At 36.6% G+C, this 17,741-nt stretch overlaps 1 protein-coding gene across 3 annotated transcripts in view; it reads right to left on the reverse strand.

The window, feature by feature from the left end:
• Positions 1-7,165: 7,165 nt before the first annotated feature.
• The window catches only part of LOC106075890 (organic anion transporter 3-like), a 13,374-nt gene continuing 2,798 nt past the window's right edge, over positions 7,166-17,741 (reverse strand). For 2 of the 3 annotated variants that reach the window (XM_013236771.2, XM_013236772.2), the window contains exons 3-13: positions 17,293-17,513; positions 16,419-16,522; positions 14,329-14,443; positions 13,772-13,974; positions 12,151-12,325; positions 10,930-11,108; positions 10,180-10,314; positions 8,844-8,935; positions 8,641-8,761; positions 8,110-8,182; positions 7,166-7,350 (exon numbers count right to left, since the gene is read on the reverse strand). In XM_013236771.2, the coding sequence (XP_013092225.2) occupies positions 7,180-7,350; positions 8,110-8,182; positions 8,641-8,761; positions 8,844-8,935; positions 10,180-10,314; positions 10,930-11,108; positions 12,151-12,325; positions 13,772-13,974; positions 14,329-14,443; positions 16,419-16,522; positions 17,293-17,513 (1,589 nt within the window). In that variant the 3' untranslated portion in view covers positions 7,166-7,179. Of the gene's footprint in view, positions 7,351-8,109; positions 8,183-8,640; positions 8,762-8,843; positions 8,936-10,179; positions 10,315-10,929; positions 11,109-12,150; positions 12,326-13,771; positions 13,975-14,328; positions 14,444-16,418; positions 16,523-17,292; positions 17,514-17,741 lie in introns of those variants that run through there. The other variant, XM_056037283.1, reaches the window with a different exon arrangement.

Genomic DNA, 17,741 nt, shown 5'->3' on the forward strand with positions numbered 1-17,741 from the left:
TAGGCTCTAGAAGGTACGTTCCCAGATGTACGACACTGATGGCGAACTTTCTGGCGGTGAAAGAAACGAGTCTAGACAACCTCTCATTATACCACAAGGTATTCGCGGCATGCGTGACATTGGAAGCTAGCTCAGGGAACACGAGTTCCTGGGTAGGTAGCATTGGTCCCATCTGAAAAGATCGAATCCAAAAGTCTAACATGCAACCAGTTTCGCCCGCACTCGGGTATTTCACTCACATGGCTCTACACGGCTGAGACTGGCCGCGTCGTAGGGTATGGCATATAAGAGGGATTCGTTGATTTTTCGTTTTCCGCTTATTCGGATGTCTTTCTTAAGTTCCAAATCTCGCACTCCATCTATGAAAGAATTTGTGACCAGATCATCCAAAAAAATCATGTGTTGCCAATTGGTACGCAAAGACTGGCAAGACGTTCTATGTCTGCTGCTAATTCCTTGTGGTAATGGTCTTTCAACTGGAGGCGCCACGCTGAGCCGAAATGAGCAGCTATAAAAAGGGGAATAATCCTTCTTTTTCTTTTATTTTTAAGGCAAATAGAACTGAAATAATAATCTCCCTTGTCATGTGATGATTGAAACATGAGTGGCTGTTTGAACCGTTTATTTTAACAGATCGTTTTACCATTGCAACACAATCAAATGACCTTACACCATGTTAATTAAGATCTAGGTTCACAGTCAGCAATAAACCAACAACAACCATTAGTGTCATGATACTTTATTATATTGAACGCGTGCACCTTTGCGCACCATATCAACATTCCCTTTTACACGTGCATCAATACGCATAATCACACAAGCACATTGACATGTAAATACAGATGGTTTATACGTTCACTTGTTATATATTCCAAGAAAACACTTAATAGGGTAATAATAATATAGATAAGGATTTTAATGATTAAATAAATAACACACACAAACCACAGAATGTCAGTTCTAGATCTAGTTTGGTTCAACACAATAAACTGGCATTCACCATCATGTCTCATTTCCTTCTCTCTCTTGTTGCACGCTCGTGTGTAACAGTGACTAGTGCGCACCATGTATCTCAGTGCGGGAATAGAGTTACAACAATATACACGCGTCTACACAAACCCGCACTGGCGCACTGCACATTTAAAGACAGTCACTCACATTTCATAATCATAATTTTTTAATTTTTTTTTTTTGCTAATGCTTCTTTTTTTTAATTTTTTTTGGGAGTCCAAGTTTGTGTTGGTGTTAAACTTAGCCTAAAGTGTTGCTCTTAGGTAGTTCTGGACGTTCTGGTGGGCTTGTCTTTTGCTTAAGGGCATCAATCTCTTGCTAGTAGGTTATTTGGCCTTTTCTATGGCAGCCTGAACCCATATTTCACCAATTTGATATGAAACTACACCTGAATCTCGTTCTGCCATCAACAGCTCACCTTTTGCATTTTACTATCTTTACATAATCTAGTTCATGAGCCGGGAATTACTTTTAGCTAATCTGTTACATTTCTGTTGGTCTTCATAAGTAACTTGAGCACCAGTGCCTTTTTGGTGGTGTGCTTTTAAACATTATAATGAGGATAAAACTATTAATAGTGTTGTAAATCTATGGCCAGCACTTAACAAAAGAAGATAAATATTTGATTAAGTAAATCAAGTAACTGAGACTAACAAACCAAGAGGACACACATTTCTCTAGTCACTTCCTTACAAATTAGACGAAATCGTGTTTTTTTTTATCCCCAGTGTGGAACAGTGCGCTATTGCGCATCATGCATGTCAGCGCGGAAAGGACAACAACCATACTAACAACACATCTCAAAGAAAACATACTGGACTCAGTGGAACTCGCTGACTGTCGTTATTAGTGTCATCAAAAGGGTCTTGGAATCCGCAGTCTAAATCTAAGTCTAAATCTAAAGCTAGTCTAAATCTAAGTCTAAGTCTAAATCTAGTCTAAATCTAAAGCTAGTATAAATCTAAAGCTAGTCTAAATCTAAGTCTAAATCTAGACTAAGTCTAAATCTAAATCTAAAGCTAGTCTAAATCTAAAGCTAGTCTAAATAGTCTAAATCTAAAGCTAGTCTAAATCTAAGTCTAAATCTAAAGCTAGTCTAAATCTAAGTCTAAATCTAAAGCTAGTCTAAATCTAAAGCTAGTCTAAATCTAAAGCTAGTCTAAATAGTCTAAATCTAAAGCTAGTCTAAATCTAAGTCTAAATCTAAGTCTAAATCTAAAGCTAGTCTAAATCTAAAGCTAGTCTAAATCTAAGTCTAAATCTAAAGCTAGTCTAAATCTAAGTCTAAATCTAAGTCTAAATCTAAAGCTAGTCTAAATCTAAAGCTAGTCTAAATCTAAGTCTAAATCTAAAGCTAGTCTAAATCTAAGTCTAAATCTAAAGCTAGTCTAAATCTAAGTCTAAATCTAGAGCTAGTCTAAATCTTAAGCTAGTCTAAATCTAAAGCTAAATCTAAATCTAGTCTGAATCTAAAGCTAGTCTAAATCTAAAGCTAGTCTAAATCTAAAGCTAGTCTAAATAGTCTTCTAAAGCTAGTCTAAATCTAAGTCTAAATCTAAAGCTAGTCTAAATCTAAGTCTAAATCTAAAGCTAGTCTAAATCTAAAGCTAGTCTAAATCTAAGTCTAAATCTAAAGCTAGTCTGAATCTAAAGTCTAAATCTAAAGCTAGTCTAAATCTAAAGCTAGTCTAAATCTAAAGCTAAATCTAAAGCTAGTCTGAATCTAAAGCTAGTCTAAATCTAAAGCTAGTCTAAATAGTATTCTAAAGCTAGTCTAAATCTAAGTCTAAATCTAAGTCTAAATCTAAAGCTAGTCTAAATCTAAGTCTAAATCTAAATCTAGTCTAAATCTAAAGCTAGTCTAAATCTAAAGCTAGTCTAAATAGTCTAAATCTAAAGCTAGTCTAAAGCTAGTCTAAATCTAAGTCTAAATCTAAAGCTAGTCTAAATCTAAGTCTAAATCTAAAGCTAGTCTAAATCTAAAGCTAGTCTTAATCTAAGTCTAAATCTAAAGCTAGTCTAAATCTAAAGCTAGTCTAAATCTAAAGCTAAATCTAAAGCTAGTCTGAATCTAAAGCTAGTCTAAATCTAAAGCTAGTCTAAATCTAAAGCTAAATCTAAAGCTAGTCTGAATCTAAAGCTAGTCTAAATCTAAAGCTAGTCTAAATCTAAAGCTAGTCTAAATAGTCTTCTAAAGCTAGTCTAAATCTAAGTCTAAATCTAAAGCTAGTCTAAATCTAAAGCTAAATCTAATGCTAGTCTGAATCTAAAGCTAGTCTAAATCTAAAGCTAGTCTAAATCTAAAGCTAAATCTAAAGCTAGTCTAAATATAAAGCTAGTCTAAATCTAAAGCTAGTCTGAATCTAAAGCAAGTCTAAATAGTCTAAATCTAAAGCTAGTCTAAATCTAAAGCTAGTCTAAATCTAAAGCTAGTCTAAATCTAGGAATCGACGTAACTCTAATTCTAGTCTTAACCTATCACTAAAGCTAAGCCTAAGCCCCAACCACCCGTCTGATTGTTTCGCGTGCTCTGTATTGTAGAGTAGCTGTTTGCATCCTAATGGTGTGCCCGCTAGGTATTTCTGTTGCCTTATGATTGTTAGCTAATCCTTAGAGGACATGTACTGTGTGCAGGCGTTGCAGTGAATGACCCACCCACCTCACCCCTAGTGGACCCATCATCATGTATGCGTGAAATAATCTGTGGGTCTGAGTGCTCATTTGGAGGCATTGGAGTGCGTGACGAATTTTTAACAATTATACTAAATTATCTAAAATTAATTAACTAACCTATCATCCCACCCACGACCCGTACCCGTGTTGTTTGCTTGTCGCGCGTGCAGTTTATGGTAAGCCAATTTTAACATCTAATTTCCACCATCCCTTCCCCCCGTCATGCAAAATTTCTCTCTCTATTATCTCCTCCTGCTCCAACGTCACAGTAACCTTTGAAATAGAAGTTATCAAAACGATGATATGTACATTAAAAAATTGAATAAAAATGTATATGGACTGAATTAATTTTAGTTATTTCTATAGACTGAATTCGCGGGAAAAAGGCAGGAAGTGATAAGGTAGGAAATGTTTTTCGAAGATGATTTGAATTTCGTAGCTCGCGTCTTAAATTAAAATGTAATCGTTTAACTTTGAGTATAACAGGAGGAAAACAAAGTATCTGTACAAACTTAAACTTATGAAAGGAAGGTTGGCAAAGTGGCATAGAAGTACAAATTCACTCAACTAAAAACATTAAGTATGACAGTTTTTAAAGCGAAGTAAATGCCGATACATTTGGGAGATTTTTATCCATGAGGAGTTACTATAAATAGCTAGTTATTTGATGTATCCAGTAATCTATAATAATAAGGCTTGTATTCTATATTTTATTTGCGAAATACCCCTCACTGACTGAATAATTGACCAAGAGATCTCACAAACTGTCGTACGGATTCGCATAAAATTTCGTAGAAAGGTTCCTCTTGAGTCTTAGGTGCTTGTTAAGAGCCGATTTTGATACATTTGCAACCTGATCACCGTAATTAGAGTTTTAAAGCAAATTGTTTTTCCCAAAGTCAACTTATTTTACTATGCCTAACGTCATTTCCGCTTCCTTTTAGACGCGGGCTCAATAAAATAAACACAACGTAATAGCATCAAAGAGAGAGAAAGAGAAAGAGCAGGGAATGATACTTCGTAGCGCTGTCATTTCTCTACATGCAAAATGGATCAAATAAATGATTATAGTTAATAAAAACGAATTAATATTTCCATATAATTAGAATATACAAAACCAAAATAAATGTAGTGTGGGAATGGGAATAGATTATTCAATACGAAAATGCTTTTTTTTAAAATTTAGGCCGAAAACAGAAATGAAACGAAATGTTTGTGGTGTCTAATACAGTACAGTGCTAAACCAACCAAAGGAACTAAACATAGAATTCAAAAGCTAAAAAGTATGTGGTGAAGGGTTATTAACTCGAGGATGCTAAAAAAAAAAAGTTTGGGAATGGTCATTGAAATAAAAAAAAAGGGGCGAATGCGTTAAAGCACTATTGTCTGTGTGTGAGGGGGGTTGGTAAATTTAACAGGATATTACGTGGATATTACGTGGCCAACGAGCTAGTAGTTCTTTTCTCAACGATGTACTGTTAGGCACCTAGTTTATAGTATTAGTTAGTTAGAGACGCACCATAGAAGACGTATATTGAACGGGACTAGTGACGTTTGGGATATTTTGGGTAAGGGACTGGAAAATCAGTTAGCGATAGGATTCTCTTGGGTAAAGACGTGCATTATTCGACAGAGACTCTTGACTGTGGCCTTTTCTTGGATTAAACTTATTATTCATTGTTCATCAGTGTTGACCACATCTTTTCACCAGTTAAAAATAGATGTGTGTTGATTATGTGCTGCCGTTCAACTACATTGAATACACCCGAACAAGAAACCCAAACTCTGGCTGAGTAATTGATTGAAATCTAATAATCATGTACAGTTGACTTCAGTACAGAATTAAACATACATCACCATACGTCGACTGTTACATTTATAGGAAAATTGTTAGAGTCGTTTTTGTCCAGGTTCCAATATCAAGGTTCCATGAAGTTCTGACTTGAATAGAGGTAGTAATTCACATTCGTGGCTTTTGAAACAAAAAAACCCAGCTGTTTTGGCGCCTAATCTGGTTGAAGGACATCCTGTTACGCTGTTACTCTCCAAAAAAGATTATGTTTGGTATATGGTCGTCCTCTATATTTTCCACCATTTTTATTACAAAGTATCCAAAAGCACTACTGGACTAGCAAGACGGTTATAAGCTTCCACAAAAAGTGATGCATCAATGTATACAGTGCTTCCCAGATATGTCAAGCGGTCAACCGCGTTAAGAGGTGTCTATTCAGTGTAACCTTCCGATTTTATTGGGAAACTTCTGAAACATGAATTTTTCCGAGGTTTATTGTTAAACCAAGAGAAGCGGCGGTGTACGCAAATTCATTTATTTGTCTATTTAATTTTTTTTTTAATGTATCTAGCGTTCAGACTAAAGGTAATGTTTAACGTCTGTCTACTTTGAAGTTCAAAATGTAGGAAGTGCTGGACATCTCTTTATTTTGAAAGGTTTAGGGTACCCTATATTTTAGCATTGCAAAATCAAACTCAAATTATTTCGTATTGTGCACTAAGTATTATGTCGTCGGGTCAATCTCTGTCACCAAACGGTGAGTGCAGACACCAGTTTCGCTCTTTCTCTCTCTCTCTCTCACTCTGTGTGAGTGGGGGGGGGGAGAGGGGGGTAGCACAACTCCAACTTCTGTTCTGGCTTTTTAAAACACCAATTGAACTCTCAATCGCCAACCAGGCCTTGGTTATTTTAGAATTTTTATTTTATGATGATTTCGGTTTGTAATCTAATATATTTTTTTGGTTCTAATATATTTAGATTTTATTTATTTTTATTGGGCAAGGGAAAGATTACTTATACCGGTATTTTTCACCTTCTTATTTTGTCACTGTGACATGATGACCTCGTTTTGAACGGGGATGGTTCACCTAGATACTTTGGTTACCAGAATCAGTCAGGTATTGTTGTTTTTTTACAGCGAAGGGTCTTTTTGTTTTGTTTTACATAATTCGGATGTTCCTTCAGAGTTGAAGATAGTTTACTTCCTAGTCCAAACCGCCCGCAGGACGACGGGGGATGGGAGCGGGCAGGGTTTGAACCCTCGACCGTCGATAAATCTGAACGACAGTCCAGCGCGCTAACCGCACGACCAGGCAGCCATTATAGTTGATATTTTACCTTTAGCTTAATAATTTTTTTTTACTACGACAAAGCTGAAGAAATTTGTATTTCTTAGTATTCAGTTTGATGTTGATTTTTTCTTGATGATTCTACAAGTTTAATAACGTGTAAATTTTAGATACCATCTATTTTGATTCACAGTGATCAATGTGTACATCACAAGGATCTACATTTACAAAATATAGACCGAACCTACAATTAAAGCTGTAAAATTGCGTCAGAGTTTAATCATTCTAGCTCCAGCGTCAACAGTTAGGCCTCAATCATTTAACCTAGACAAGAAGAAGTCACACAAACATGTCTCTAAAATATAAGTGTAAGTGAATAAAATAACCCAAACGCTTATGTAACATTATGATATATTATTGCTTTGGTTTATTTTTAGATTTGACGTCATTCAACCACTTCTCCATGTCCTCCAGAGTCTGTGAGAGTTCATGACCTTTGGTCTCCGGTAGCAGGAATGTCAGGGGGGATAAAATAATACAGATGGAGCCGAAAATTATTGACGGCGCCCACGGGATGTGTCGTTTCTGAGAAAACAAAAAAGTATGTTTGCGATTTATTTACTAATCAGGTTTTCCCCACTTGATTTCTTACGGATAAGAACCACGAAGTCTCCTTTATTTTAGACACTGTCCAAAGCTAGTATACAGACAAGAGAAATAAAAAGAAAACACTTTGAAAATAATTGTATCAATTGATCGGTTAGGATCAATCATATAAATATGTATACAATGACACTGTATATAGATGCTATAAGCTAAATCTGTGTGATAGAAATATTTATACCAATTGCACATAGTTAGCTTTTAGCTTTCTCAATGTGCTATGAACCTATCACTTGTCTGGGGACCTGTTGAGAAAGGGGGGAGGGTACAAGGGGGTATCTTAGTGAATGTTTACATGATCTTTTTTTAAAGGCATAAAAAAAAAAGTTCACTCAGGGCTTAAGATTCCTCAGGGGGGAATAATTATAATCATACCACCACATTTCTTTCTACGATTTCTTTCCCTTGTTCAAGATAGCAAACAAAATAGGTAATTACCAATGATTAAATAGTAAATTGGTTAATTATTTCTTTATTGATTTTTGTCAGGTAAAAGAAATAATTGTGTAAAATTTAATTCAGCTTAATCCAACATTGGGTGTGATAGGAATAACATGTACAAACTTTTTACCAGACAAACAGACAGAGTTGATATAAGCTTTGTAAAAAGTATTACAAATGATTAATTGATTGATATAAGCTTTGTAAATAGTATTACAAATGATTAAATGATTTACTTACTAGTGTTCTGGCATGAGGAGCTATCATTACAGCAACGTAAGCTGCCACGCTTGTAAAACCAGAGCCAGTACTCCTGTAAGTAAAGGTTTTATCTTGAGGGTCAGAGTGACAGGACAACCAAAAACTTGGTCCATTACATAATGTCCCAGAAAAGTAAGATAAATAAAAGTTTTATTTTAATTGTGTTTCAATTAGTCTTATTTAGTCTTGAGTACTGGTGCGCCAAAACCACTATCCGCGGGCCATATCCGACCCATGTTGGTTTTCTATCTTGATCTTTGAGACTTCTTTCCATATTGCATTATATAGTGGATTAGTTCCCATTGATTTGACCATCTTTTGTGACAGTGCGGCTCGTAACGCATGTGTTGCTACGCATTAGTGAGAACATGTGACAGAGGGACAGGGAAAGAGGTGGAGAGATGAGGGGAGAGGAGGAGAGAAAAAGAAAGGGGAAGAAAAAGAGAGAGAAAGCGGGGAAAAACAGAAATAGAGGATGATAGAAAGAGAAGAGATGTGAACCAGTTCTACCTGATTGACGTAGGTAACAACTCAGGCGTGAAGAGAGTCACACAGGTATAACCAACAGATAAAGCGTATCTTCCTAGCAGAACAAATCCAAGAGAGACCCAACTACTTTCTGGAACATAACCTGCAAATACAACACAATTAATTAAGTTTCAATAAACATATTGGACAGTTCTTTATTCTCTGCACCTTGAATCCATACTTACTTTGCACAGCTGGCACAAAGAGTAATGTTGATACAACGAGACAGAATCCAGCTATCAGATGAGACACCACAATACACTGTCTTCGTCCAACCCTAAAGAACAATCAAATGTTCAATATAGTTCAGTAGTTACGCTGCGACTGTCAATCGTAGACAATTTGCATTTTATTGGACCAATAAAAATGATCTTTTCATATCTTATCTAAATATATTTTAGTTTCAGTCGAAACGAGCAGTTGAAATTCTTTTGTTCCATCAATTTAGTTTTTGATTGCAATATTAAATTGTATTTTTTTTTTCCCATTTCAAATAAAAACAAAGTATTATTCCTGGTCGCCTTTGACATACAACAGAAACTCAAGACTTAGTATTTCATTTACATGAAGGAGTTAGACTATGTCACGTGACACGCAATTATTATGACTTTTATGGAAAAAAAAACAAAAGTAACAGTATATGGACTTGGCTTTCAACAAGGTAACATCATTGATAGACCCAGTATTAGGAGTGCAAGCTTAGAGATTGAATTGTCATAGTGATAAGACGATAAGAGGGACATTGAGGATCACATTTCATCTGTAACTAAATCATAGTTGATGTTCAACAATCTGTTGCTCGAGTATATCAAATCGTTTGTTTTTGTATTCTGTTATGATTGAACTCCAGTATAATGTAAAAGTTACCAAGGAGCAAGCAACAAGTCAATACTATCTACAACGACCAACATGAAACATGCAACAACAGCAGTCAATACTATCTACAACGACCAATAGAACATGCAACAACAGCAGTCAATACTATCTACAACGAACAAAAGAACATGCAACAACAGCAGTCAATACTATCTACAACGAACAAAAGAACATGCAACAACAGAAGTCAATACTATCTTCAACGACCAATAGAGCATGCAACAACAGTAGTCAATACTATCTACAACGACCAATAGAACATGCAACAACAGCAGTCAATACTATCTACAACGAACTAAAGAACATGCAACAACAGCAGTCAATACTATCTACAACGACCAATAGAGCATGCAACAACAGTAGTCAATACTATCTACAACGACCAATAGAACATGCAACAACAGCAGTCAATACTATCTACAACGACCAATAGAGCATGCAACAACAGTAGTCAATACTTTCTACAACGACCAATAGAACATGCAACAACAGCAGTCAATACTATCTACAACGACCAATAGAGCATGCAACAACAGTAGTCAATACTATCATCAACGACCAATAGAACATGCAAAAACATAAACAGAACAATAACAGTTGGAAACGTGATTATCTCTGAGATACATAACAATTGGAGCATGTTACCTGTCGACTATCAAATTAAAAGTGACACTTGCTGGGTATTCAACCATGACGCTTAGGGCAAAGCCAACATAAAAGTTCTGGGCGAAAGACGGTGACACCATCAGAAGACCATCGTAGGCTAAACAATCCGTAAACCTGGAAATATTTAATCATTTCTTTATTTAATTTAGGGGAAGTGAGTACCGATCATTCACACTTGTCTCAATTAATCATATTCAAACATTTTTGGTACACAACTTTAGGTTCTCGAAATAAAGTGCGGCATTGACCGGAGGCAGTGTGAAGCGTGGACAAATGAGCTGCCTTCAGAGGCAGCCACCTCTGGGCTTTTGAGGCGAAGGCTTACAGAAAGAGAGAGAGAGAGAGAGGGAGAGAGAGAGAGAATGAGAGAGAGTCTTAGTCAATTTCTCCCTACAATGTTATTTTAAGGGCAATCTTTTATGACAATATGTTTCATTTCTCGCTTCCCACCCTCTCTCCTTAGAAATGACGTCATTTCCCACCCTCTCTCCCTAGAAATGACGTCATTTCTCGCGTCCCACCCTCTCTCCCTAGAAATGACGTCATTTCTCGCTTCCCACCCTCTCTCCCTAGAAATGACGTCATTTCTCGCTTCCCACCCTCTCTCCCTAGAAATGACGTCGTCCAAAATATTTTTCGAAAGCTTTTCCAATATCCTTCTATTCATTTCTGAGACTGAATTTCTTTTTATCTTGCTTCAAAGAACTTAAATCCAATTATCAGACTCACCATAAACTACAGGAGATGACAAGTATTTTCATCAAATGTTTATTTCTGACAATGCTTAGAAACTTGACGTTGTTGTCTGACTGACTAGGTGTTGATTTACCTCTGTTAGTGATGGCAGTGTCGTCACTTAACATCATAACGTCTTCTGTTGTGTTGTTTGTTTCATTTCGTTCTAACATCTGAAAACAAATCCAATGATAATGCACTATGTTAACTTGTTTCATAAAAATTAAAACCAATATTAGCAATGTCAGTCAATGAATCTTCTCCTCTGCAATGGTAGATGAGAACAATCTCAATTTATTTTTGTTGCTGTCGTTTCTTCACAGCAGACGATAGCAGGAGGTGGACGGCCGGCAGGATTCGAGCTCGGTGACCATCAGACAACAGTCTGAAGGGCCTACCGCTCGACCAGTCAGACAGGTGGCTGAATTTGGTTATAACGGACAATTATTCTTCTGTGACCTCTTGCTAGTTTTAGACTTTATCCAACAAATATTAGGTTAGGGGAGTCTGTAAAAAACACCAAAAAAAAAAAAAAAACACAAGAAAATAAAAAAAAAATACTTAAAAAAAAAAAGCTTATATTAGTTGGATTAGTCATGTAATGACATTTGTAATCAGCCCAGGCGACAATCTATGCAGGAAACTAATTGAGCTTATACCACCCACTTCTGTCAAGTAATATTTCTTTCCAAGTACTATTTATTACCAATAGTTAATTAACTAAATGCTAATTTTTTAAAAATTGATTCTTGTGTTGTCAGGTAAAAGAAATAATTGTGCACAATTTCAGCTAAATCTGAGATTGATGCCTGAGAAATAACGTGTACAAACTTTTGAGAGACAGACGGTGAGCTGATTTATGCTTTGTTAAAAGCACACACTTATGTCAGAGGGCTTTACTAGCCTAGCCAATGCGCATGACTCTTGCAGGCCCAAAACATGAATCAACAGTCTTTTATATCTCAATTTATTAATTTGCAGTATTTTACACTGTACGTAGAGGGGAATTATTCTTTATCAAATTTCCGCAGCAAAAAATAGAACGCGTGTTTTCATTATAATGCTAAATACTGTAAGTTTATAGAGTTTAAAGATGTATAATTACATAATCTTTGTATTCACGTTATAGGAATTGTTTTGTTTTTTTAATAAATATAACAATCATTCTATTTAAGCATCAAGCGAAAACTTACCACTACACAGTAAAAGACTTACCCGTGAGTCTTGGGATAACTCTAATCTTATATCCCGGGAGAAAATGTCAGTTCTCAAAATGTGCAGAGCTTTCTCTGGGCTAACCTTGTTCAGTCGTGCCATCTTCTTGACAAGTTGCTCCGCCTCTGTCTTTTTGTTCTTCACACAGAGCCAGCGGAGAGACTCGTCTGTAACCCTGTTTGGTTGGAGGTCGAAACCAATCGTCATAGTAGACCTACACACTGACCTAAGACGTGGCAACCTGTGGTCAGTGGAGATATACAGATCGTTGCCACGTCATTGGTCAGTACGTCAGACCTGTGACGTGGCAACGAGCTATTGGTCTTCACTGACCACAGGTTGCCACGTCAAAGGTCAGTAATCAGCCTATTATGACTATTGATCTCGCTTAGGTGGTCACATGAAACTGAATATTACAAGTTTGAATGTTGATGTCAATACACCATCTATACATAAAAATAAATGACACTAAACAAACATAGAAAATACTATAAAAACATGCAGAAAGTAAAATTACTTGACGTATGGGCCACGAGGCCTTCATCAGCTACAAGTAAACGATAAATGTCAAACAATTAACAATCCATAATCACCTGATATATGTTTTTGAAATATGTTTGATGTCTACTGTTAACGAATGTTATTTATTTGACTTGATGCACTAGTAGAGTACCACTTTGACATATTTAGATCTATAGGGCAGATGATGTAAAGGTCATCTGTTTATATGGCTAACTGTTAATGAGGATTTCATGTGGGCAGCACAACGACCTATCGACTTTACTTTACTCAGATAAATTTACTCAGATAAGTTTGGTGGACTGAGGAGCGTCCTAAAAATTCAAGATCACAGTCTTTAAGGAGATTCGAACCCACGTCCCTAGATGAGATATCATGAATTGTGACATATTTTTTTGAAAGCGTTGATAGGGAAACATTGATCCGAAGCAAAAATCATGATAAATCCATTATATGATTTGTCACACTCTTGTAGACCTGCAAGGATAGATCACACTAAGTAAGCTCTTATGATTGCAACTAATTAAAATAGCTACATTCGCCAACAGCAGCTGCCATTTCAGTGGAGAGTAATAGACAAACCAACACTGCATTGTAATTATCGTAGCAATCTCTCCATTGAACAAGGTGATGACCCTAGAGAATGTAGACGTTATTTTTGTTGGGCCAATCCCAACAGCGAGTCGAAACTGATAGACCCAAGTTGATACATGATGCAGCCTTGGCTCACCAGAACATTCGGAATTTTCGCAAAAATTATAAAGAGCGGCACTCAAAGTTTAAAAAAAAATTCAACACATCATTCATTACATTATCCTCTCTTCTGATCTTTATTGTTAAATGATGACCATCACTACGCCGAATGGCTGCCTGGTCGTGCTGTAAGTGCGCTGGACTGTCGCTCGGTCGTCTCAATGGTCCCGGGTTCATACCCTCCCCCCCCCCCCCCCCCCCGTCGTCCTGCGTGAGGCTAAAAACTAGGAAGTAGATTATCTTCAGCTCTGAAGGAACATCCGAAACGATGTCAAACATTTGACTAATATTTTGAATGGTCCATGGTTCTTTGCTCTTATTACAACAAAACATATACAGTAGTTCTTACCACCACTGAACCAGAACATATGCCGACACCAGGCCAAGGCTCAACTGCAGGTAGCGCCAACTCAACTCCCTGGTCAGGTAGGCGAGCAGACACAGTAGTAGAAGTGAGGCCGGCCAAAGGTAGGCAATGATCTGAATAGGCAACGCTCTGTGCTTAGTTGGCATCATTTCCACCATTATAACACTGGCAAACATGCTCGCACCCTGCAATAGGTCCTCATAGATCGATACTTTCAATCAATTAATCTATTATTACATCTTTTATTTTTTAATTTTGTTGACAATCCTGATAACGTCTATAATTAACCAAATTAACGGGGAGGGGGCTTCACATTTCAAAACTGTACATTTTGTAACAAAATATGCCTATGAGAACCTAAGGGGAATGCGATAAGACCATCAAATAATCCATTTATTACTATGATTACTAAGTGCCTTTATATTAAAACTATTAAAACAAAGTCTTAGGTCTAAACCTCGAAAGATAACATTTATCTTCCAATATGAAAGGCTTACAAGACCTTACAGAAACATCACCATGTCTATATGTTTACTCACCGTCTGTAAAAACTTGAACACCAAGAAAGCCACAAAGTTGGGGAGAACACAGAGAATCATTGAGTTGACAAAGTAGAGCGAGTTGGTCAGCATGAACAGTTTCTTCCTACCATAGCTGGAGTCAGTTTATTGAGAGCCAAATAGGTGAGATTTAACAAAACAAACAAAAAATTTGTAAAATTAAAAAAAAAAAAAAACTTAACTAATGGGAAAAACGATGCTCTTAAAACTATAACATTCAAGAATGTAAAAGTTATTTCCATTATTCGATTTTAAACAAAATAATTAATTAGTTGTCTAATTGTTTTTTAGCGGCCCCTGAAAGGGGAAAAAACGCTATTAGTTTTATACGAAATGTCTGTCCGTCTGTCCCGTTTAGATCTCGTAAACTAGAAAAGATATTGAAAATCCGACATCACAATATTTTAGACCATTCAAATTTCTGATGCAACGGCAACTTTTTTGTTTCTGAAAGCGAAAAATCTAATTTTTAAAATCAGTGATGCAAGCAGTTTTTTAAAGAGAAAAAGCTAATTAGTATGCATTATAAGTTAGACCTAAATTAAAACGAATATTAATCTTCTAAACTTCATTTTCATACACATTTTATTTTGGTATGCATGTCTGTTCCTTTTTTGCCGGGTTCAAATCCTGGTGAAGACTGGGATTTTCAACTTTGGAATCTTTGGGCCCCTCTGAGTCCACCCATCTCTAATGAGTACCTGACATTGGTTGCGGAAAAGTAAAGGCGGTTGGTAGTTGTGCTGGCTACTTGATACCCTCGTTAACCGTAGGCCAAAAAAACAGATGAACTTTACATCATCTGCCCTATAGACCACAAGGTCTGAAAGGGGAACTAGTTAGGCCAGGTTTACATCTAACCTTGCCTTCACTTGCACCTATCCTTTGATCTGCTGGACCGTTGGGGCACTACACAAGATCTGTCAACCTTCTTTCTCCATTCTTATCTCTCATTTGTCTTTGATATAATTTCTTTTGGATGTTCTTTCTGAAAATATTGAAGCCTGCCTGGGTGGACCACTTTGGGGGCCGATTTTGATTTTGTGTTTTCACACAAACTGTCTTTGTAACTTTGTTTGAAAATTGATTCATATTTTGTTAGGTACAAAAAAAAAACTTTCAACTTGATCCTAGTATTCGGAAAAGGGGGGGGGGGAGAAATTTCGTGTACAATTATTTAAGGGGATAAAACTCGACATATTTAACCATATCTGTTTGCCTTGTTGGTATCAAACAAAATAATTAATATCCAGTAATTAATAGACTTATAATATATATATTTTAAATGATTCATGTATTGTCTAGTTGTGCAAAGTTTCAATTTGATCCGATGATGGGTGTGGGAGAAATAACGTGTGCACATTTTCTTACGAGATAGAAAGACAGACCGGAAGACAGACCGGAAGACAGACAGAAAGACAGACAGAAAGACAAACAGAAAGACAGACCGGAAGACAGACAGAAAAACAGACAGAAAGACAGACAGAAAGACAGACAGAAAGACAGACAGAAAGACAGACAGAAAGACTGAAAGAAAGACAGACAGAAAGACAGAAAAACAGACAGAAAGACAGACAGAAAGACAGACAGAAAGACTGACAGAAGGACAGACAGAAAGACAGACAGATAGACTGAGTTGATATAAGTTTTGTAAAAAGTGAGAAAGCGTCTATTAGGCGTGTCTTACATATAATCTCTACCTCTCCACAGCTCCTATGGGCAATATGAATGATACTTCAGACCTAGACCCAAAACACTTATTTTTCAATGTTGCTTATGAAGGGAGCTAAAAGTTAGCTCTTAAAAATACACCATTAACGCTTTGCAAAAATATTAATTAAAATTATTAGGAGTAACCCCACCATATAGGTAGCACTAGTTAAAAAAAAAAACAGTTGTAATGTTAGCCACCCTTGAAGGCAAAGGATATTAAATCAAAAGAAGTCTACTCCAGGTACTCTAGCAAACAACTGAGAATTGTCTAATAAATATGTTCTCCACCCGTAACATCGGACGAAATAAAAATGTTTTTATGTTAAAAGTATCAGCTATAAAACACCAGTACCTACATATCTGATAATCTCGTGAAGACTAAAGCCCAGATCATTTCACTGATGTAGTTCACAGACATGGAAACATCCGAGAGAGACTCCTTGTCACAAACTAAGTCCCACTTACATTTAGGGAATGAACAATTCGTATGTCAATAAAGTAAACTTTAATAAAATAAAAACAGATTTAGTTCTAGATGTTATGACATTTACATAAAATAAAAACAGATTTAGTTCTAGATGTTATGGCATTTAGATCGAATAAAACAGATTTAGATTTAGATGTTATGACATTTAGATAAAGTAAAACAAAAAAACAGCAGGGTACACTCAATACTCCATAAACTGCGGCTAGTCAACATTTTGTGGTTACGGTATTAAAATACACTAAATAATTTATACAAAAGTGCATGTAAATTTAGGTGTAAATGTTTACAAAGCAAAGACTAAAGTAAAAGTTCCCCTTTCAGACCTTGAGATCTATAGTGCAGATGATGTAAAGATCATCTGTTTATGTGGCCCTGGGTTAACGAGGGTGTCAATTGGCCAGCACAACGACCAACCGCCTTCACTTTTCCCCAACCAATGTTATGTACCCGTTAGGTGGACTCAGAGGCGCCCAAAGATCCCGAAATTAAAAATCCCAGTCATCACCAGGATTCGAACCTGGGACACATCAAAACTGTAATTTAAATTTTCTGTATTGCTACAAAATTAAATGAACTATTTTCAGAATATATTTGAAAAATTAGTCTCAGCTGGGGAATTATCCATTCTCTGTGAGTTTCGATGCCCTCCGTGTTGCCCTAAAGACAACGTTTGCCCCCCCCCCCCACACACAGACACATATCCATCTAAAAGCTAAATGGCCTAAGTGCCACACTAACTTTACCTCTGATACGAAAGATGAGTCTCTGGGTTCGCCATATTCATAGCCGTCTGGACATCTTGTTGAGTAAATGACGTCCGTTCCTTGCATGACGTCGACGCTGCAGGCGCCATACGTCACATTGAAGTTGGAGTCACTGGCATTCGAAATGACGTAGTAGGTGCCAGGGCCAACTGTTATATTTAAACTGTGCGGCTTCTTACAGTGGTGTTCCACCATTTTACCTAACGCAATGCAAAATACACTGGAATTAGGTTCAGATCCGTTTCATGTAAATAGGTATGTTTAGATATAGCAGGCCTATGTGTATACGTTATCATAACTCCGGCCTAAGACTTAAGACCAAAACGATGCTCTCACGATGACTACTTCAACAATGTGTATTTCGGAGTATGTTAATGTCGAAAGGCAAAATGACACGAAGTGCCGGACTTAGATTTGTTAAGGCCTTA

Source organism: Biomphalaria glabrata, chromosome 8 (assembly GCF_947242115.1).
Source record: "Biomphalaria glabrata chromosome 8, xgBioGlab47.1, whole genome shotgun sequence".
NCBI classification, from domain to species: Eukaryota; Metazoa; Mollusca; class Gastropoda; family Planorbidae; genus Biomphalaria; species Biomphalaria glabrata.